This window comes from Miniopterus natalensis, chromosome 2 (assembly GCF_054644295.1).
Source record: "Miniopterus natalensis isolate mMinNat1 chromosome 2, mMinNat1.hap1, whole genome shotgun sequence".
NCBI lineage: Eukaryota > Metazoa > Chordata > Mammalia > Chiroptera > Miniopteridae > Miniopterus > Miniopterus natalensis.
This window is the reverse complement of record NC_142082.1, coordinates 36,608,290-36,630,271: the sequence shown is the minus strand read 5'-3', so window position 1 is coordinate 36,630,271 and position 21,982 is coordinate 36,608,290. Positions and strand designations below refer to the sequence as shown.

General features: G+C 35.4%; 1 protein-coding gene across 1 annotated transcript in view; it reads left to right on the top strand.

Annotated features, from left to right (window-relative positions):
- The window catches only part of IPO5 (importin 5), a 46,615-nt gene that overhangs the window by 14,552 nt on the left and 10,081 nt on the right, over nucleotides 1–21,982 (top strand). The window contains exons 7-22 of the mRNA XM_087814262.1: nucleotides 1,431–1,553; nucleotides 1,637–1,757; nucleotides 3,971–4,058; nucleotides 6,020–6,126; nucleotides 9,989–10,113; nucleotides 10,206–10,295; nucleotides 10,376–10,549; nucleotides 13,637–13,855; nucleotides 14,924–15,007; nucleotides 15,913–16,045; nucleotides 16,131–16,252; nucleotides 17,253–17,349; nucleotides 18,641–18,813; nucleotides 19,902–20,013; nucleotides 20,097–20,152; nucleotides 21,458–21,580. Of these exons, the coding sequence (XP_087670388.1) occupies nucleotides 1,431–1,553; nucleotides 1,637–1,757; nucleotides 3,971–4,058; nucleotides 6,020–6,126; nucleotides 9,989–10,113; nucleotides 10,206–10,295; nucleotides 10,376–10,549; nucleotides 13,637–13,855; nucleotides 14,924–15,007; nucleotides 15,913–16,045; nucleotides 16,131–16,252; nucleotides 17,253–17,349; nucleotides 18,641–18,813; nucleotides 19,902–20,013; nucleotides 20,097–20,152; nucleotides 21,458–21,580 (1,947 nt within the window). The remainder of the gene's footprint in view (nucleotides 1–1,430; nucleotides 1,554–1,636; nucleotides 1,758–3,970; nucleotides 4,059–6,019; nucleotides 6,127–9,988; nucleotides 10,114–10,205; nucleotides 10,296–10,375; nucleotides 10,550–13,636; nucleotides 13,856–14,923; nucleotides 15,008–15,912; nucleotides 16,046–16,130; nucleotides 16,253–17,252; nucleotides 17,350–18,640; nucleotides 18,814–19,901; nucleotides 20,014–20,096; nucleotides 20,153–21,457; nucleotides 21,581–21,982) is intronic.

Sequence of the window (21,982 nt, the reverse complement as noted above, 5' to 3'; positions counted from 1 at the left end):
GCTGGCAAGGTTAAGTCATTATTTTAAGGACACCTGTCTCAGTGAGAAGGTAAAATAAGATTGAGTAGATTTGCAGCAGTTATTCTCAATCTTGCCAGACCACAAACCCATTTTTATAACTAATATTTTGTTACCATATTGTCCTAAAATGAAATGCATAGGTAACATAACTCACATACACTCACAAGTTTTTAAAATATCAATACGTGGCTCTAAGTGAATACAAAGAAGAAATAAAAAGAAAGTAACATATAATAAAAATGGCATGCTTTCTACATATAAATGCTAGGACATGACAACCACAAATCACATAGTAGATTAGGTGATTTTTTAAGTGATCTCTACAAATGCAAAGCTCAAAATGTGGACTGATACAGAGGTCTCACTGGCAGGCCAAACACAATTGCTATTAGTATTAATGATTTGATTTCCAAAAATGGTAAAGTTCTGGACAAAGCAAAGTACAGATTCATTCTTAATTTACACAATATTTACATTGAGGAGATCACAGTACATTTTTAAAACGATGCACAAATAATTGGTGAGTTAGGTTCTAAGTTCCAATTATAAGTGAGTTCATTTTGTAAATGTCTTACATTTATGATTGTGTGAGATGCATGATGGGAAGGTCTTGTTAGTTCCTCCGAAGCATTTGTGTCACAGATGCAGGATATCTAGTACTCTTGGCTTTTGCCATCTTCAGCCATGACAACCAAGAAATTACCTCCTAAGAGAAATAGCAACCCTGTTGAGAATTGGGTTAGACAGGATTTAAAGGGGCTAAAACTGAAATATTCTACATGGATCCGAGGATTTAGTAGAAACTAACTTTCTTTGTTATCAAACTGCAAAGATATTTTAGATCAGTGACAAAACTTGGAGTTACTATTTAAATCTAATCCAGATTTTTCTTCCTCTGAATTTAGAGTAAGTTAAAATGTTAGCTGAAACTTCTAGGAGTTGTCACTCTGATATAAAATGTAGTAGATATAAAATGTGCACTTAAATACCACAGTGACTAAACTTGACATCAAAGAGAAATAAATTGAGTAATATTGCACACTTTAAATGTATCAAATGAGTTTACTGTATGTATGAAAGGAACGGGATTCCTTCTAGTTGTGAAAAAAAATTCCTTGATAGCCTTAAGTTTTTTTGTGGTGCTTATTATACTTTCACTGATTTTAATTTTAACTTAGAATTAAATATGCATTTTATATGTTTCTAGTTAATATTAGTCAAAAAGAGGTATATTAAGGGGCTGTTGGTAGAACAGACATTTGCATAATGTAGATTGCTAAATTGTTATTTAGTGAAAAATATTAATATATCTCTGTTTTCGGCCCCTTAATTTTTGGCTAATAAGGCATCATAAAGTAACTCTTGAGCAAAGACTTTTTAAATTCTGTGCTTTTTAAAATCTTTTCTAGGCTGTAAATGATTCATGCTACCAGAATGATGATTCGGTCCTAAAATCCCTTGTTGAGATTGCAGATACTGTTCCAAAGTATTTGCGTCCTCACTTGGAACCTACTTTACAGCTAAGTCTAAAGGTAAATTAAATACTTTAGTAAATGTTCTGTTTGTCATTTTTAGTGAATAAACTACTAAATGTATACAATTGTCTTCTTTGTAGTTGTGTGGAGACACTAGCCTCAATAATATGCAACGCCAGCTTGCCCTTGAAGTAATTGTGACCCTCTCTGAGACTGCAGCAGCTATGTTAAGAAAACATACCAATATTGTTGCACAGACTAGTAAGTCAAAGATCTTTAAATAGTTTATATTAATGTGGAAAAATTGTTGAATAAATGTGCTGAGAGTTGTATAAGTTCACACATTTGTTGATTTAATGAATGTCCTTTCAAAATTAGAAGAATGTGGAGAAGTGCAAGTCTGTACACACTTACGTGCATGTACCCAACTTGCTGGCTTTGTTGCAACTCCCTGAAACGTAATATGATAGCAGACATGACTTGTAATACCTAGAAATCAAAAAATTTTGTTGAGAAAATTGTATAAGATACTGAAAGACCAAAAGAAACAGAAAGAACTACATATCAGTTCTCCTCAATCTGTAAATTCAGCATAATTTCACTCAAAATCCCAATAGAGCTAGTCATAAGATTGATCTTAAAAATTCATGTCGAACATAGGGCCTGAAGTAACCAAGAGAATGTTGACAAACAAAATAAAGGCCTTGCCCTACCTATCGGCGGCAAAGATTTAGAATTTATTGATGGTGCAGGTGTAATGGAACAAAACGGTGTGGGAGCAGACCCACTTATATGGAAGCAAAACTGACTTAAAAAGATAATTCGTCGAAGGTCATTGAGGCAACTGTTTATTTCTATCTAAAGAAGTATCACAATCTTAAATATTCTATAACAACCAGTTTGGATTTGATAAAAACTAATACTGCCCTAGCCGAATTTTGCTCAGTGGTTAGAGCCTCCGCCTGGGGACTGAATGGTCCCGGGTTTGACTTCGGCCAAGGGCACGTACCTTGGTTGCAGACTTGATCCCTGGCCCTGGTTGGGGCTCATGCAGGAGGCCAATCGATGTGTCTCTCACATCAATGTTTCTCTCTCCCTCCCTCCCTTCCACTCTCTGAAAAGGAATGGAAAAATATCCTTAGGTGAGGATTAAAAAAAAAGAAACACTAAATAATACAGATACATTTTATGAGTAAAGCTTGATAGTAGAGAAAGATTTTTTAAAGACTGAATTAGAAACCATGTATGTAACAAATTGCTAAATTTGGAAAAGGGAAATTTTTTTATTTTTTAAACTCATCACTTCTTTGAATTTTACTGGCTTTTTTTTTTTTTTTTTAATCCTCACCCGAGGATATTTTTGCCATTGCTTTTCAGAGAGAATGGAAGGGAGAGGAGAGAGAGAGAGAGAGAGAGAAACAAACATCAACGTTAGAAAGACACATCAACTGGTTGCCTCCTGCATGAGCCCCAACCAGGGCCGGGGATCAAACCTGCAACCAAGGTATGTGCCCTTGGTCGGAATCGAACTTGGGCCCTTCTGTCCCTAGGCTGAGGCTCTAACCACTGAGCAAAGCCGGCTAGGGCAGGAAAACAATCTTTAACCAATCAAGTACACCTTAATTGAAATTAAAAGATAAGCTATCTAGAAATTAGACAAAAGCTAGTAACAGGAAAGTCACAAAGAGGAATCTGAAATAGCTAAAGAACACTGCTGAGTCTCAATAAAAACAAGTGTAATTGTGGTGTTGATGAAGGGGATAATACACTCTTTTTTACAGCCCCAGGGCATTTCACCTGTTGTGAAATAAGACAGGCCTTTTAAACTTCCCTTAGAAAGGCAAGCTTATGCAAGCTTATGCAACCGCTAAGGAGAGCAGTTTAGTGATTTTTAGTACTGTTGAAGAAGGTACTTGTAGCCATTTCATGCCCTGAACTCACACTTATCAAGGAGATATGTGTAAGAATCTCATCAATGTAAGTTTTGTAATTGAAAACAACTAAAATATCCATCAACAGGATAGTGTTTATATGATGGAATGCTATGAGAAAAAAGAAAATTGCCAAAGGATACATATAATATACCATGCATTATCTTGAAATCTTATGTATGTAGATACAGAGATCTATAGTTAAAGCGTAAAAAGAGTTTGGGGATGGGAACATTGATTTTTATTATGGAGCTTACCCTCTGGTAAGGGAGGGAGAGAATGCAGTAGGATTTGGGAAGTTTGACTTTAATCCTTAGTGTTGCTTCCTATCAAGAATAAGATCTAAAGGAAATGTGCCACACAATAAAAGGTTAAAATTAAACAAAGCAAGTGTTGGAGGCACAGGCAAATAGCTTTTTTGTCTCTTAGAGGCAAAGTAAATCCTTCGTTTTTTTTGCTTCTTAAAATACCTGTTTGTAAATGATGATATTGACAAAATTTAAAAGCCATGGTCTTCAGGTATGAAATTATGACTTCCTTTAGTTCCTCAGATGTTAGCGATGATGGTTGACCTGGAAGAGGATGAGGACTGGGCGAATGCAGATGAGCTAGAGGATGACGATTTTGACAGGTAATCAGTCATGCATACCAGATACTGCATGGAGGCTCCTCCTTGACAGGATAGAGCTATGTCAGGTGGCAGTGAGAGCTTTAGGGTCACTAGGCCCATCTGTTTGCCGCTGTATTCTGTAATCTGAAGGTATACTTTTAAGTTTGGAATATGGAACGCTTGGGCTTTCTGTTGTATGCATTTCTGCATCATGTTTTGTAAATATTTTTAATAAAGTAGCTATCTTCTCTACCCCAGCTTACTCTAAATTTTCTTCAAGATTTTTTTTTGTATCTTTGAAAATATGTATAAAGAAGTTTTATTGTTATAAATACCTTTATATATGCATAGACTTCATTTAGAATGGTTGTTTCAGCACAATTCCCTGTAAAGCTTCGTATTTTCCTAATATATGATCTAACTAGAGGCTAGAGAGGAGACAGTGGTGGTGAGATTTGTAAACTAAGTAACTGTAACACTGGAATTTCTATTTTACTTGTGACTTAGGAATCCCCCACGAATACAGAGTTCTATGGAAAAGTCAACATCTATAGTCGCTGTCCAATAATGGTGATGGCCCCTTACATGTGCATGAAACATAGCACTTAAGAGCTCTAATTTGATTCTTTCAGTAGTCCTAAAGGTATATTATCATATTATAGATGCAGAATGGAGAGAGGTTGAGTGATTTATTCAAGATTGCATAGCCAGTTGGTAGGCTGTGCTTTAATACCATTTCTCTTACTCTTTCCAGGGTGTCATACTATCATTCTTTCTTAAGTAAAACTGAGAATTATCCCCTGAAAGACTAGCAGTCACTATAAGCTACTATAACAGTACTAGAAATTAAAGACATTTGACATACAGACTATATGGTGGTTTCTAAGGCTAACTCCCATTATTAAAAATGACTGACTTCTGCCTTAAATACTGTGGTGGAGTGTATGAAAGTAATCCTTCACTGGAAACAACCTAACAGGGTTGAAGAGAAGACTGGGCTCAGATCGGGTTTCCTTTCCCTGGTTCAGTTACTGTAATGTGCTGCTACCTGGCCTAGAATTTGCTCTGTAAAAGGCACTTGCGTTTATATGGTTCATGAAATTGGTTTTTTTGGACCAGATGAATAAAGTTGTTTTTTTTTCCTCTGAGTAAATGACCATAAACATATTTTCAAGATCAGTTTAAGTCTAAGAACCATTTGTATTTTATCTTTATTTACCGGGGTGGGCAAAAGTAGGCTTACAGTTGTGAGTACACAAAACAGTGTTTATTCTTATATTATTATTTATTAATTACTGTATTATTTTCCATATGAACAACTGTAAAGCTACTTTTGTCCACCCCTGTATGTCTTGTCTTCAGAACAGTTGAAGATTATACACATGAAACTCACTACTAATCTTGGAGTTACAAGATAGTGCAAAAGCTTTTGTGCCCAGTTTTCTTCAGTTCTCAGTGAAAACAACTGGAGTGGAGTTTCACTTATACATAATTTTTGGCAAGGCAGTTTACAAAGGTAAATAAGCTCATAGTGAGGAGAAAATCATATACAGTCTCAGCACCCCTTTCAGTTTTCTTGTTCTGTTCACTGATAACTTTGAAGGATATATGCCCGGGAAATTAGAAACACAACACTCTCCTAAATGCTCTGCTCACACTTCTGAGTCTTGAAAGTATTAGAAGCTAAGTTTTAGCCAGGGAGGAGTGTGTGCATATAAAGAGAGGGAAAAGCCTTGAAAAATAGGATTTGGACATAGGACTTTTTAAACTACCGTGAATCATGGCAATTTATAATTTTACTTGCCTTTCCCTCCTCCCCATTTTTAACTCTAGGTTTTTAATCCGCAACTTACTATATACATTCAAAAGACTGCTTGACTTAACTCTTTTTCAGTCAGTATACATGTTTAGAAATATGTCTGTATAGTGTACTATTCTTGTGTATTTCTAATATGTTGAGACATTAAATTATGTTTGTGCAGCAATGCGGTTGCTGGTGAGAGTGCTTTGGACCGAATGGCTTGTGGACTTGGTGGAAAGCTCGTTTTGCCCATGATCAAGGAACACATTATGCAGATGCTTCAAAATCGTAAGCTATATCTCTCAAATGCTAAGATAGTGGAAAATGGCTTTCTAAATCATAAACTCTTAAGAAATGCTTAGATTATCTCTAAAAATTAATCTTTACCTTTTTATATTCTGTGTTTAACCTGATTTTCACATTATACTGATAAAGTTCTGTTTAGTTGTCTTTGGAACCATTCAATCTTATGCCAAAGAATATTTTTCCTATTAAAAATGCTCATTTCTCCTCAGCATTGGCCTCAGTGTATAGGGAAAAAATATAAATTCTAAGGAAAATGTATAGTTTATCTCCCTAGCCAGAATCATCTAGATTTGAATTTAAATAAGACATTATTATTTGTCTTTATGAAGCATATTTGATTTATGAAACATTTGATTTATATAATCTTCCTTCATCCAATATCTTTTATTTTTCAAAATACAGTATTTTACCCCTAGCCAGTTTCGCTCAGTGGTTAGAGCGTCCCAGGTTTGATTCTGGCCAGGGGCATGTACCTCAGTTGCAGGCTCGATCCCCAGAGGCAACCAACTGATGTTTCCCTCTCTCTCTTCCACTGTCTCTGAAAAGCAATGGAAAAAATATCCTTGGATGAGGATTAAAAAAATTATATATATATGTAGTATTTCCTAACAAATATTTGGCCACTTGTAAACCTTTGTAATTTATATCAATACCAGAAATTACATACATGTTTTATTGTTTTATTTTTAATTACAAAGTTAATGTGCTTGATTTTTTTTTTTTTTTTTTTTTAATTCAAATACAGAAATGTATAGCTAGAAGTCCCCCACCTTAGATTCAGAGTTGGCCACTGTTAACAGTGCTCTGGGACTGTTTTATTTGCGTCCCCACCCCCCAGTTTTTCCCTTTATGCATATATTGGGGGGGGGGTATGAATATACCAAACAGATGCACCATACTCACCTTAAGCTTTTGCTCTAGAGTACAGTATATCACCACACAATAGCTTCCCTCATTTGTTTCACAGCGCATAGCATTCCATACTTCCCCCCACTAAATGTTAATAGTTTTAGTTGATCAAAATAATGGTACTGCATACACTCCTACAGAAATCCTGGTTTGCTTGTATGAATATTTACATTTATAGCATACAACAGACTTGGTGGTCAAGCCATTGATTCGGGATCTTAAAGTAGTAAAACAATAACAATACCAGCTTCAAATGAAAGTGAGTCATTAAGAACTCTAGCTAGCTCTTATGCTGCTTACTTCGCTCCTCCTTATTCTGTAAGATTCTTATTTATCCTAAAGGGCATTGCCCAAAACCATTACCCCATTTTAATGATGTGATTTTACATCAGGTCTTGAATAATAGTTTTTCCCCCTCTTTTAATCCTCTGAATTTTTTTTTTAAACATGTTTTTATTGATTTCAGAGAGGAAGGGAGAGGGAGAGAGAGAAACATCAGTGATGAGAGTCATTGATCAGCTGCCTCCTGCATACCTCCTTCTGGGGATTGAGCCCAAAACCTGGCATGTGCCCAGACTGGGAATCAAACCTCCATCTCCTGGTTCATAGGTCGACGCTCAACCACTGAGCCACGCTGGCTTGGAAATCCCCTGAATTTTTTTAGAGTTTTTCCCAAAAGGATAGGGACAGTTAACATTACAGATTGCTCAACTTCTAAGAGCTGCTAGAAAGAATCTAGCTTTTCCATTTTAAGATGAAAGTAAAGCCCAGAGACATTAAAAGATGACACAAGGCCAACCAGCTAACAGTGTTTCTCCATTGATTCACACTACTCATAGTTCGATTATGAATGTGACATGTTTTGTGATTTGCAGTTAAAGAATTTGACTTTAAGTTTCTGCTACAGTTTACCAGCTAATGCAGAAGGCTTTATATGTATGGCAACAAACATTTGAAGATTTTTTACTGCTAAATGTATGACTTTGAGCATCTTTTGCACCTTTGTTTCCTTGTGTATAAAACTGGAAAATGATGCTTACTGTACACCCAGGAATGGGTTAGAATCCAAAGCTGTATTTAGTGTATGTGAAAAGTGCTTTAACAGTGGTATATGGTGTATATTTCTTAGCATACACTCCACTTTATTTTTTTAAAGTTTTGTTGTTCTTGCTTTAAATAATGAACAGCCAGAGTTTTAAATCTTAAAATTCAGAGAAGGAAAACCATTTCCAAATCCCTATACTATGCCATCATCACATTTTGCTCAGCATTCTTCCAGAAACTGCACATTGAGAATATATGAGGCATATCTGAATCAGATATAGACATCTTTCTATATCGATAAATATTTATTGTGTTTCTTCTTGAATTTTAATTAGTAAGTTCAGTATGCAAAGAATAGTATCAGATATTGATATATTGGTTTCCTAGGATGATTATTTCTCAGTTGACTCAATTTTGGCTTAATGGTATATTGAGTAATTGAAACACATTAAAAACATACATACATATAATAATGTTATTATGAATGATAAAGTTTTAATACTTAACATTAGCAATTTTTCGGGAAATTTTTACAGTAGAATTAGTACAGCATAGTTCATCTTTACATAAGTTTCAAGCTTCCCAAAATGAAAAATTAATTATGATATATTTTAGGGTTTTTCTACAACATGGTTAAGCTTTATACCAGCAATTTTTAAACTCTTCTTCTCAAGACGCCTTTACACTCTTAAAAATTACTACTGAGGATTCCAGAGTACTTTTGTTTATATGAGTTTTATCAATTTGTATTAGAAATTAAAACATGTATTAAAAATCTTTATTTAAAAATAACAATAAGAAACACATTACATAACATTTTTCATGAAGAATGACTCTTCCAAAACAAAAATATTGAAAGAATTTTATAAATACTTTTATAAAATTCAATCTTATAAGTATTTTTTAAATGCCTTAAATAGCTGAATTCTTATATCTGCTTCTACATTGTCTCTTGAGATTTCATACATGCTGTGATCCCTGGAATTTTTCCCTGTACCCTCAAAGTGAGAGTGAAAGGATGTTATTAGGATAATAATTTTGCCTTGCGGACCCCCTGAAACAATCTCTGGGAATTCCAGGGTTCTTGGACCCCACTTTGAAATTTATTGTTCTGCACAAACCTTAGCTTTATATACAGGATGTGGCAAAATTAGGTTTACTATTGTTTGTTTGGAAAATAATACAATAATTAATAAATAATACAAGAACCAACTCTATTTTGCATACTCACAACTGTAAACCTAATTTTGTCCCACCTTTTATCTGTGTGTATCTTGCTTTATTCTACAAGGCATTTGAAGCACCCTAAGGGGAACACTAATACAGTAAATACAAATATTTAGAGGTGAGAGTAAGGGAAATTATATATTAGAATAGGATATGAAATTTAGTAAAAATAAATACTGCTTAGCTAATATTCTGTTAGCTAAAAAGCAAATATACATTATTAATGTTAGAATACAAAATAATGTTCATTCATATTCATTTACCATAGTACTAAGTAAACATTAAAGGCCGCATTTTTTTCTCCTTGGCTTTTTTCTTTTTAGAGAAATATGACCATGGAAATGAATAAATCTATTCAATAAACAGCAGTGTATAACACAGAAAAACCAGTTATTTATTGGTCATAATAAAATATTAAGGCAAAAGTCTTTCATTTTAAGTAGTTTATAAATACTGATGAGGTCTTTGGGTCCATGTTTCCTTTTAACTTCTGGCATAAAAATGTTTGTGTGACATAACCACTGTCTTTCTAATTGTTTTTTAAATTAATGTGTAAATATTATGTTACTCTTTTCAGAATAAGGAGAACTTTTTATACTTCTACTAGAATGACATGTTTGTAGTGTCTAATTGTTGTTCTTTCATTTGCAATTCTTTTCTGTAGCTGACTGGAAATATCGGCATGCAGGATTAATGGCTTTATCTGCCATTGGTGAAGGATGCCACCAGCAAATGGAAGGAATTCTAAATGAGATAGTAAATTTTGTCTTGCTTTTTCTTCAGGATCCTGTAAGTACCAATAAATGTTTGATTCATAATTATTACTGTAGTTTCACATGGGAAATAGAAAGCCTTTACTAATATCAAGGAGTATATTTCAGCATCCAAGAGTGAGGTATGCAGCCTGTAATGCCGTGGGACAGATGGCTACAGATTTTGCACCCGGTTTCCAAAAGAAATTCCATGAGAAGGTAAATAAGTCCTCAAATACTCAAATTTTAAGAGAGTGTTGGCATTTCAAAATACATACCTATATGATTTCATTTCACAGGTGATTGCGGCTCTACTGCAGACCATGGAAGACCAGGGCAATCAACGAGTGCAGGCCCATGCCGCTGCCGCTCTCATAAACTTTACTGAGGACTGTCCCAAGTCGCTGCTTATTCCATATTTGGATAATTTGGTGAAACATCTGCATTCCATCATGGTACTTAAACTTCAAGAGGTAAGTTTTAAGATCTTTAAGCCCGCTTTTTAGATATTAACTTAGGTTAATTTGATGGGTAAGACCCCTGGAAAAAGGGCATTTTCAGCATGGCTAGAAAGAATAGAAAGTTAGGAGGACATTCTAGGCTTGACCAAAGAATGAATCAGTTTTGGAACTGGGGAAGATAAGGCCTAAAGGTTAAGTAAAATCGGTATATGAATTGCCTTGAAAATAAGGCAGAGTTATTTTTTAACTCTAATTTATGTAAATTTGGAAGAACCTGTTTGTGTTCTTAATTGCGAGAAATCATATTGATGTGATTAACATAGTAGCATTGCAGGACAGACAAAAAGGGACGTGATTTAAAGCAAACCCATCATGATCATTGTTCAGGGAGCTTGGATGGTAATAGTGGGAACTGGGGGAGTGGGGTGACCGACAGACATTTCTTGGGAAGCAATCGCAGTTTTTTCCTTCCAGTGTGAATTTTAAAAGATGAAAGAGAAAGACGTAAAAATGTTGGTCTCCTGATCTAGGTGACGGAAATAGAAAAGGTGTGAAAAAGTATTCTTTTTGCTTTACATATGTTGTTTTTAAAATAATACCTGGGCATTCGAGGAGAAGATGGATTATAGTTAGTTATAGCTTAAGTAAGAGAAGCAACCTACAAACAATTGAATGAATGGTGTTAGCACATCAGTGTGTGGGAGGGAAGATTTGAGTAAGAAGAGCAAAGATTGAGTCCCAGTTGTCAGGTACAATGGAAACAAATTGCTGCTATAAAAATGAAATGAATAAAAAGGACATAAAAGCCTTTTTTACTATTATATTTAACAGATATAAAGTTATATCGCTATAAAAGTTTCTAACACTCAGTTCCTGTACTTTAATGTGAACTAGTAACAGATAGTTCATAAACCACACTTTGCATAGCACTGGTCTCAAGAACAAGGAGGAAGACAAGATGAGAAGACCCCAAACCCCTCACAGGCATAGGCAACAGTGTGGTGATTACCAGAGGGAAAGGGGGATAGTGATGGAAGGCAACTAGACTCGGGGTGGGGAACATACAATACAATATACGTCTCTTAGGGCAAGAGAAACAAAGGAGAAAATAAACAAATGGGACTGCATCAAAATAAAAAGCTGCTGCACAGCAAAAGAAACCATCAACAAAACAAAAAGGGAGCCCACTGTATAAGGAACATATTTGCCAATGATACATCTGAGAAAGGGTTAATATCCAAAATATATAAGGAGCTCATACAACTTAACAAAAGGAAGACAAACAATCCAATTAAAAAATGGGCAGATGACCCAAATAGACACTTCTCCAAAGAGGACATACAGATGGCTAAGAGACATATGAAACCTGTCAGAATGGCTACCATCAGCAAATCAGCAAACAAGTGCTGACAAGGGTGTAGAGAAAAGGGCACCCTGGTACACCGCTGGTGGGAATGCAGACTGGTGCAACCACTATGGAAAGCAGTATGGAGTTTACTCAAAAAATTAAAAATTGACCTGCCATTTGATCCAGTGATCCCACTTCTGGGAATACATCCTAAAAGACCCAAAACACCAATCACAAAGAACTTACGCACCCCCATGTTCATAGCAGCACAATTTACAATAGCCAAGATCTGTAAACAGCCCAAGCGCCCATCAGTAGATGAGTGGTTAAAAAGGCTGTGGTACATTTATACCATGGAATACTGTGCAGCTGTAATAAAAGAAGGATCTTTTATCCTTTGGGATAGCATGGAGGGAACTAGGAAGTTGTTATGCTAAGTGAAATAAGCCAGTTAGTGAAAGACAAGTACCACATGATCTCACTTACATGAATATAATAAACAAACTGATGAATAAAATGGATCCAGAGACATAGAAGCTTGGAACAGACTGAGGGATCTCAGAGGGAAGGTGGACTTGGGGGGGGGGGGGGGGCGTGTTTAATCAAAGAACTCATGTTTATAAGCATAACCCATGGACACAGACATTGGTCTGGGGAAGGCCTAGGGGTGGGGTGGAGGGAATCAATGGGGGTAAAAAGGGGACATCTATAATATTTTCAACAATAAATATAAACTTTAAAAATATATATATATACAGATAATGTTATAGAACTGTACATCTGAAACATATAATTCTGTAAACCCAACATCATCCCATTAAATTCAGTTTAAAGAAAAGATACAGTGTCTCAGAAGGCAAAGAAACAGGTTTGAAACAATGAATGAGTGTTCAGTGCCATATGATAGCAGGATAGGAACATGAATGTATCTGAAGACAAAGATGTAGACCCAGGTTGAAGGCAGATTGGTTGGCCAGTTAAGTCAGGAATAGATGAATCAAACATTTTACAGATAGGTTTAAGTAGAAGGCTGAAGTGTGAAGAGAGTCTATATTTCCCTCCCCTTCCTCCAGATGGGCAAAGTATAAGATACAGTGTGGTGGAATTCATAATACAAGGTGAGGAGCTTTGCTGGGAGTGGTTGTAGTTGATGGGGAGAATGAAAAAAATCGGATGTAGTTACTGGGTGAAACATTCATATGAATCCACAAGGAAGTATAGTATTACCAGGTGACAGCATGAGCCCAGCTGCAAATACCCAGTTAGTGTTTGTTACTGGCCAGGTCAGAGAAAACTAGATCTTTGGTGTGGGAGAAAGGATGATCACATCAAAGATGGAGAAATCAGTGAGAAAGAGGGTACCAGTGGTATCATTGAAGAGTCAGATTAGAAGATAAAGGAATAGACCAAGAAGGGACATAGGAGAGCCCAAAATGCATAGTGAGTAGTGGGAATAAGGGAAGAAAAATGAATAAGGGTAGGCATTTACTTGATGGTAAACTTGTGCTCGAGGCTTGCTGTGCTTTGAGATAAAGCAAAAATGAGTAAGGAGCGCTATGGTAACAGAAGAGAGATACGATCTCACATAAATAGTTCAACAGGGTTTCTCAAATTTGCTCCAAAACCTATTATCTTTACTCTTGCTGCTGAAGAGTGGTTTCATTTTGCTGTTTCAGAAAAACATTTGGAAACTTGGAGTATTTTTTCCAGTTTCTCATTTACGTAATGTATTTTGTGTGTCTTCCTTCTAGTTGATTCAAAAAGGCACCAAGTTAGTTTTGGAACAAGTTGTGACATCTATCGCATCAGTTGCAGATACTGCAGAGGAAAAATTTGTCCCCTACTATGACTTATTTATGCCATCACTAAAGCACATTGTTGAGAATGCAGTTCAGAAGGAACTTAGACTTCTCAGAGGAAAAACTATTGAGTGCATCAGCCTCATTGGTCTGGCTGTTGGGAAGGAAAAGGTAAGTGTTTTTTAGTATGTTGAATTTACTCTATGTAATTTGTCTATGGAGGCATTGAGGATACAACAGGGTTTTTTCCATCTGATAAGTGGTTTTCTGGATGCTTGTTTTTTTTTCCATCAGCTTACTCATGTTACTATTATATATAAATAAGTTGTTGCCTTTATTTTTTCATTGTTAATATCCTTAACTTACTTATGCTCTTGAAACCTTCCCCTTTCCTTACCACATGTACAGTCTATCTCTATTGGGAGGCATGTGGAGTTCAGGATCCATGTTTAGTTTCACCCATTTAAACATTTGCTTGGAAACACTCTAGTTGCTTTTCTGTTCACTTAAAAAGCAACTGGTGTCCTAAGAGAGAAATCTATGTATATGTAGCTTTTCAGAAAATAATTAGCAAGGACCATTGGCTGTTGTGTTTCTTCTTCCCAGCCAACATCTCAGAGTTGTCAAAACTAATCCAAAAGAAATTCCTCTGTCATCGACCCCTCATGTTCTGATTCTCAGAACTATAAACATAGAACCCCTCATTGTGGTCTCTAAAATCAGCATTAGTATTACCTTATAAATTATTTTCTGTGGGATACCAAGAAGCTAACCAGTAGTACATTTTTATTTTACATATTCTGTTTATCTGGCTTTCAAACCATTTTTGAAACACTGCTTGTTTATACAATGGAGATTGCCAGAACCACACACAGTTAAATGAAGAACATATACTAGCTCAATGGAACATTCCAAAATCTTTCTGGATTTGGATTACCTTTTTACTGCTGGAAATGCATAAGCCATAGACCAAAATTTAATGCCATTAGAAATTTCTTTATACTGCAATTCACTTTGACTTTAACAGAATATATTTTTCTAGAAAGGGCACTAAATCTGTTACAATGTGATGAAAAATTTTCAACATAATACTTTTACCTGATGGGTTATGACCCATATGGGAAATGTAATACATCTTTTGGGGGAAGCTTTGTTATTACACAAGAAACAGTGAGTGCCTCTCTGATTTGATATACATAAGTAATATTGGTGTTGGCTTTCTTAAATATTTTTTTCTAGTTCATGCAAGATGCATCAGATGTGATGCAGCTGTTGTTGAAGACCCAGACAGACTTTAGTGATATGGAAGATGATGATCCTCAGGTAAAGCAGTCTTCACACATTAATCTTGATCCATTTAGGAGTTGCAGCTAGCGCAAGGTTAAATGTACTTTAAAAAAAAAAAAAAAGAAGAATAGGTTTCCTGCAATATCAATCCCTGGTTTCAGAGACATTCTTCACTGGTTTGACTTCACATAATAGTGTTCACAATACCTAACATAAAACAGGCACTTAATAAATAGTTGAATTAAATTTTGACTTTACACAGCCACACTATAATTGTTTCCCATACACTCAAAATTGTTTTTTTTTGTTTTGATTTTCTAAATTAGGAATGGGAAGCATATGTATGTGAGGTAGGTAGATAGATACTGGAGAGTAAAAGTCACTTTCTGGGTTGCAGGGATGGTGAATTGGAACCAGATTCTCAATAGGTAATTTGTAGGTAATTAAGTCTATGAAAACACAGTAGTAGAAGAGGTATCTTGAATAGACCCAGCCACTTAACAGAAAATTACATCTAGGAGAAAGGGATGTTTTGTTTCTTGGGTGTTAATGAATGTTTAATAAATGGAATATTATGCAGTAGGGATACAAAGTCAAATAAAGAATATTAGTGCCTAGGAGTTTAAGTGGGTTTTGTTTATGTGAATCAGATAATAGTAGAGAAAACAGTATGTTGCTTCTTGAAAGTAGGAAAAAATAGATACAATCCTGGTCTTTCTCTTTTGCCTCACCTGCTGACTATATTCCAGTGCAGAGGTTCACAGTGGTTTTGTTACTGTTTCGGAACATTTTAAGTTTATGATCTTAGAAAATGCACTTACTGCTTAAAGAGCCAGAATTGTAAAATCTAACATTACTATGAAATAGGAAATCACTTTCTTTATGTCTGTTTACCTGTTGTTTTAAAATTAATTTTAATTTAATTTTAACTTTCCCCCTAGATCTCTTACATGATCTCAGCATGGGCCAGAATGTGCAAAATCCTTGGAAAAGAATTTCAGCAGTATCTTCCAGTGGTCATGGGGCCTTTAATGAAGACAGCTTCAATTAAGCCTGAAGTAGCCCTTTTAGATAGTACGTATCTTCATGAAGACAGCAATTGTAAAATTTCTCTCTTTGTTCTAATTTTAACATGAATTTGGTTTTTTCTCTGTAATAGCCCAAGACATGGAGAATATGAGTGATGATGATGGTTGGGAATTTGTGAACCTTGGAGATCAGCAAAGTTTTGGTATTAAAACTGCAGGACTGGAAGAAAAATCAACTGCTTGTCAGATGCTGGTAAGTAATAATAATGTTTAAACATTGTTTAACAACCTCTCATAAAACATTTATGTATATTTGATAGGAGTGCTTTTCATAGATGTTGAAGGATTTCTTTTAAAGAGCAGGAATATACTTTTAAAAAGATAGAAATCTTTTGACCCAACATTTCTACTTCTGGATTTCCATCTTGAAGAAATAATGTGGATAAAACTTCATTATCAGTGCTTTTTCTAATAACAAAAAAAGCCTGAATGCCTCTTTTTAGGAAGATGATCAATAATTGCAGTACTTTGGAATATTACACAGACATTACAAAGCCACAGAGGGCCAAGGATTTTTGTGTTTTGTGCTTAGTGTATAGTAGGTAGCCAGGGAATATTTTTTGAATGAACAGAAATGTACTCATGATGTTAAAATAAAACTGGTATGATTTCAGTTGCATAAACAAACATGGTAGAAAAATTAAAATGTTTACCGTCATTATCTCATGGTATTATAGAGTATGTGTTTAAGTAATCTTAGAGTTTTTCTGTTTTGTTTTTTCTTTATGAGCATGTTACAGACAGTGAGGGTTAATGTATTTCACTGTTAAAATGAATTTTTTAAAAATACAAAATAGTATGGGTTTGTTGGCTACAGATTTACAAAGCAAGCGGTATGCTACAATTAAGTTTTCGGGGTTCTATATCTTTTTAAATTATTTTTTCTTAAGTGATGTATTTTGTTTGGGGTGTTTTAAGAGTGCCATAACTTCTGCTAAATTTACACAAGAAATAAAAATGTGTAGTTTTCCAGACTTTGAATGACAACATATATATACAGTAACCATTTCATGGCCCTTTCCATTTTACTTTTTTATTTTTATGTTACAAGACTAATTTGACAGTCCTGCATGCATTAAATATAATTATTGTCAGGATACAACATTCTGTGGTCCTTATGATTTTGCTGTTTGCTAATAAAATACCTATAAACTTACATGGATCTTGATTTCTTTTCCAATACTTGGTTTCAGGTTTGCTATGCTAAAGAGTTAAAGGAAGGCTTTGTGGAATATACCGAACAGGTTGTCAAACTGATGGTCCCTTTACTGAAATTTTATTTCCACGATGATATCCTACAATGTTTGAATGCAAAACATGTCTAGATTTAGTTAAATTGTAGCTTGTTCAGGTATTATTAGACTTTGTTTTAACTGAAGGGTACATCACCATTATTGTTTGTGTTTGCACTAACTCTACTTTCAGGTTATAAACTTGGTTTTTTGTTTCACTTGTGCCAAAAACGTGACAAAAAGAAAATGTTACCTAACTTCTAGCTGGCAGTTTTCTATGGCCCACTGAAGGATTTTAAGGATTGGTATTTTAATAGCAAATGTTTACATTGTATATAATTGTTACTTTTCCTAAATATGTTTTGGTAATTTTAAAAACCTAAGACCTTTCTTAAAAGGTTAGAAACCCTCTGATCCATAACTTCTGCAGCACAGAATTCTACACTTCCAATGTAGGTAGCACCTTTGGGGAGAAACAGCTTTTGGTAAATCTGCATGTTAAGTGTGTGTTTTTTTAATTTTTGGGGGGTTTTTTTATATATCTTTATTGATTTCAGAGAGAGGGCAGCAGAGGGAGAGAGAGGTAGAAACACCAATGATGAGAGAGTCATTGGGGATTGAGCCCACAACCCGGGCATGTGCCCTGACCGGGAATCAAACCTCGATCTCCTGGATCCTAGGTCGATGCTCAACCGCTGAGCCACGCCCGGCCGGGCTGCATGTTAAGTGTTTTATTCCTCAACCTAATGATAGTAATTAATATGTCAAGTTATGTTTTTATGCCTTTACACACATGTGCCCAGACCCCAACCCAGACCTGTCTGCTTCTAGAATCCCTTTGTTGTGGTTCCTCACGCAGTATCCTGTGTGGTGTCCTTTACAGAAGACAGCTTTTGCCCAGCAGACACTTCCCATGGTACAAAAGGACAAAAAAGATTGTCTTTAAGAGGAGGTCTCAAGACCTCATTTTACAAACGGTGTTAGGTAGGGAGAGACAGCTTAATCTTTATTAAAAACTGAAAAGGCTAGTACAGGAAGAGATCCAAGGATCCCACCGGCTCTTTTCACAGTCATTTTTATGTTTTTGGTTTACATTTAAGATTCATTCTTGTTATATTGTAAGTGACAGAAAAGACAGGAGGTATGTCTTATGAGCAGGGAGACTTCTATATTTATGCACGTTATATTTAACACAAGATCTTGGATGGCAGTCTTAGGTAAACAGAAATTAGATAAACAGAAGTTGCCTAGCACTCCTATTAACTCAGTGAGCACTTTTAACATTTAAGTAAGCAAAATGATAGAACAGTCTTTCGAGGATAATGAGTACATTTCCTTAATAATAAAACGTGTTCGAGTGGCAGCAGCAGAATCCATGCCTCTGCTCTTGGAATGTGCAAGAGTTCGTGGCCCTGAATATCTCACACAGATGTGGCATTTTATGTGTGATGCTCTAATCAAGGCCATTGGCACAGAACCAGATTCAGATGTCCTCTCAGAAATAATGCATTCTTTTGCAAAGGTAAGTGTTTTTCTCTTAAAAATATATATAAGGTTGTGTGTTCATTTATTAGTGTTGCTAAATACATTGGGGGATTTTTGTGTGTGTGCTATAACAAGTTCTTTTAAAACCAAAAACGTCCAGCATCTACCTGTAATCCAATTACAGAAGTTTGGGTATCATCTCCAACTCATATCTAGTTTTTGTTCTAGTCTCCCAAATTCCTGTTCCCCCCCCCCCCCCATTGCCTTTTCTCTCCTTTGTGTTTTTTTGATAGCCTCAGTTGGTCAGTTCCAGAAGTCTCTTTTCCTCCCAGTTCATTTTCCTTTTCTCAAGTATTAAGTTGCCCTTTGTTTGAGTCACCTTCCCATATTCTTGGTCACCCCCATTGCTCGGAGCTCCGTAACTTGCACAGTTTGATTTAAAAGTTCTTCAGCATCTTTATTTTTCCCTATTTACACTCCTTCAGCTTAAAATTTTTATTTTTCCAAAGAATATGTGCTTCCATATCTGCTTGTATTATCCTCTCTGCCTGTAATGCCCTTTCATGGCAGACTTACCTTTTCTCCAGTCTTTTAAAGAGTATGTGTACTTGAGCTCCTAGAAGCTAGTCTGTTCCATCTTTGAACCCTCAGCAATTAGCATAATGCTTGACACTTAAGATATGCCAAGGAAAAGTTTAAAAGAAAAATATTTTTAAAATTCTTTTTAAAATGCTGGTATATTAACCAAAAAAAAACCCCAAAGTGTACTTATTTACTTAATCATTAGTTTCTGGGGTACTGAGTTCCATTAATTTTTCTTATGATTCCATGTAATTTTTTTTTTTTTTAAATATGTTTTTATTGATTTCAGAGAGAGGAAGGGAGAGAGAGATGGAAACATTAATGATGGGAGAGAGTCATTGATTGGCTGCCTCCTACACACCTCCTACTGGAGATGGAACCTGCAAGCGGGCATGTGCCCGGACCAGGAATTGAACCATGACCACCTGGTTCATAGGTTGATGCTCAACCACTAAGCCACCGAGCTCCATGTGATTCTTAATTTTTGACCCTTAAAGACACATGAATCGCATGGGTTGCTTTCTTTTCTCAACCTTATTTCAGTGTATTGAAGTAATGGGAGATGGATGCCTTAATAATGAACACTTTGAAGAATTGGGAGGTATACTGAAAGCTAAACTGGAAGAACATTTTAAAAATCAAGAACTGCGGCAAGGTAAGTATTTATGCTTTTTATTTCTGTAATAATTGACCATTTTGACAACCATTTAAAAAGACATTTATTTGGGTGTGTTTTAGTTAAAAGACAAGATGAAGACTATGATGAACAGGTGGAAGAGTCACTACAAGATGAGGTAAATTATTCCCTGCAGAAATTAATTTGCATGACCATTTGCATCTGGAAGATTTTTATTTATTTTAATATGTCTTTTTATTGATTTCAGAGAGAGGAAGGGAGAGGGAGAGAGAAATAGAAACATCAGTGATGAGAGAGTTATTGATTGGCTGCCTCTGGCATGTCCCCTACCTGGGGATTGAGCCCGGAGCACCGGCATGTGCCCTGGCCAGAATCGAACTGTGATCTCCTGGTTCTTAGGTTGGTGCTCAAACACTGAGTCATTCCGGCTGGGCTGGAAGATTTTTAAATGCTTAAGTTTCTAATTCATCTGACTTGTCATTCTGATAAAATTATCATTAACTTTTAGTAGAAGACTCTGACTGTATTTCATTCATTAATTTAGAGAATAAGTAACTTGAAATTAGCTGATTTGTGTTTTGGATGCTGTGTGTACATTTTGTTGCAATACCTCACAGAAAAGTACTTTGGAGTTCGCCTAGTATTTTCTTTTACATACTCCTTGTAACAACCGTATTGTGTATTTTGGTGGTGCTTTCACTGTCTTAAAGATACATGAACTCAAATTCAGATGTTGAACGACTGCCTAAAGCCACATACTATTGACAACCTAAGGCTTAAAGCCAGACTTTTCAGTAACATCAGCTATCTTTCTAATGGACTGCAGAATAATGCAGGTTTCCTTTTAGTACATAATGCACATGCACTGGTTGATAGAATTCTTCATCTTGTTACTCAGTTCTCTCCTCATCAAACCACTTGACACCATCAAACATATTTCAGTTGTATATTTAGAACCCAGAATATATGGCATGTGGCCATCCTGGTGGGCCAATACTGACATGTGCAGATCATTCCAATTCTCTGCAGTGTGCTCACATGCTGCCATACACAAGTTGATGAGATGTTATAAGTAACTGATTTCACAGCTCCCCACCATCCCACTCCAAAATTAGAAACATTCTTGCAACAACAACATAAAAACTAAAGTAAAAACACCTTTGTTTTAGAACTTTTAAATTTTGGATAATTTTTCAATCACATATTTTTTAACTATACCAAGAAAAGTCTTTGTGATAAGTGCAGTACAGTACTTGCCACATTACATTTATCTTTCCTTAGGTAGGTAAGAGACACCCAATCATTGAGGTAACCTCAGTCAGCCTCTAGGTTCTTGGTATGCCCTTAAGAAAGTGATGAGAAATTTAATTTACTACATTTCTTAGCTTTTCAAATAAATGTTACTGTTAATAATTTTGGGGATCCTTTTCAATTTGTATGGGTGTGTTTTGTTTTGTTTTAGGATGATAATGATGTTTATATTCTGACCAAAGTGTCAGACATTTTACACTCAATATTCAGTAGCTACAAGGAAAAGGTATTACCATGGTTTGAACAGCTTCTTCCATTAATTGTCAACCTAATTGTAAGTATTGCCTCTCTTTGACAGTTATTTTAGATAATTGATCTGGAATTCTTTGATTGCAGCACTTGAAAACTTACACTTTCAAATTACAATGGATCTTAGAAATCACAGTTTTCCACAGTGCATCTTTAATTTTATGAAAATCATTGCATTGCCCTGAATATTTTCTCACTCAGTATGTATGTGCTTGAAGTTTGCTAATTGAGTTTTTCATAGTTCAGTTATATATTCTAAAGACATACAAATGATTTTTTTATTATTTCATATTATCCATGCCCTGCTAAATTAATAAATGAAAACAATGATTACATTTTTTGCAGTGGACCCTAGGGAATCAACCAGCAATCAGATTCTGGATGGTGGCTTCATATATTTCGTTTTCTAAAATATCATATAAATGCA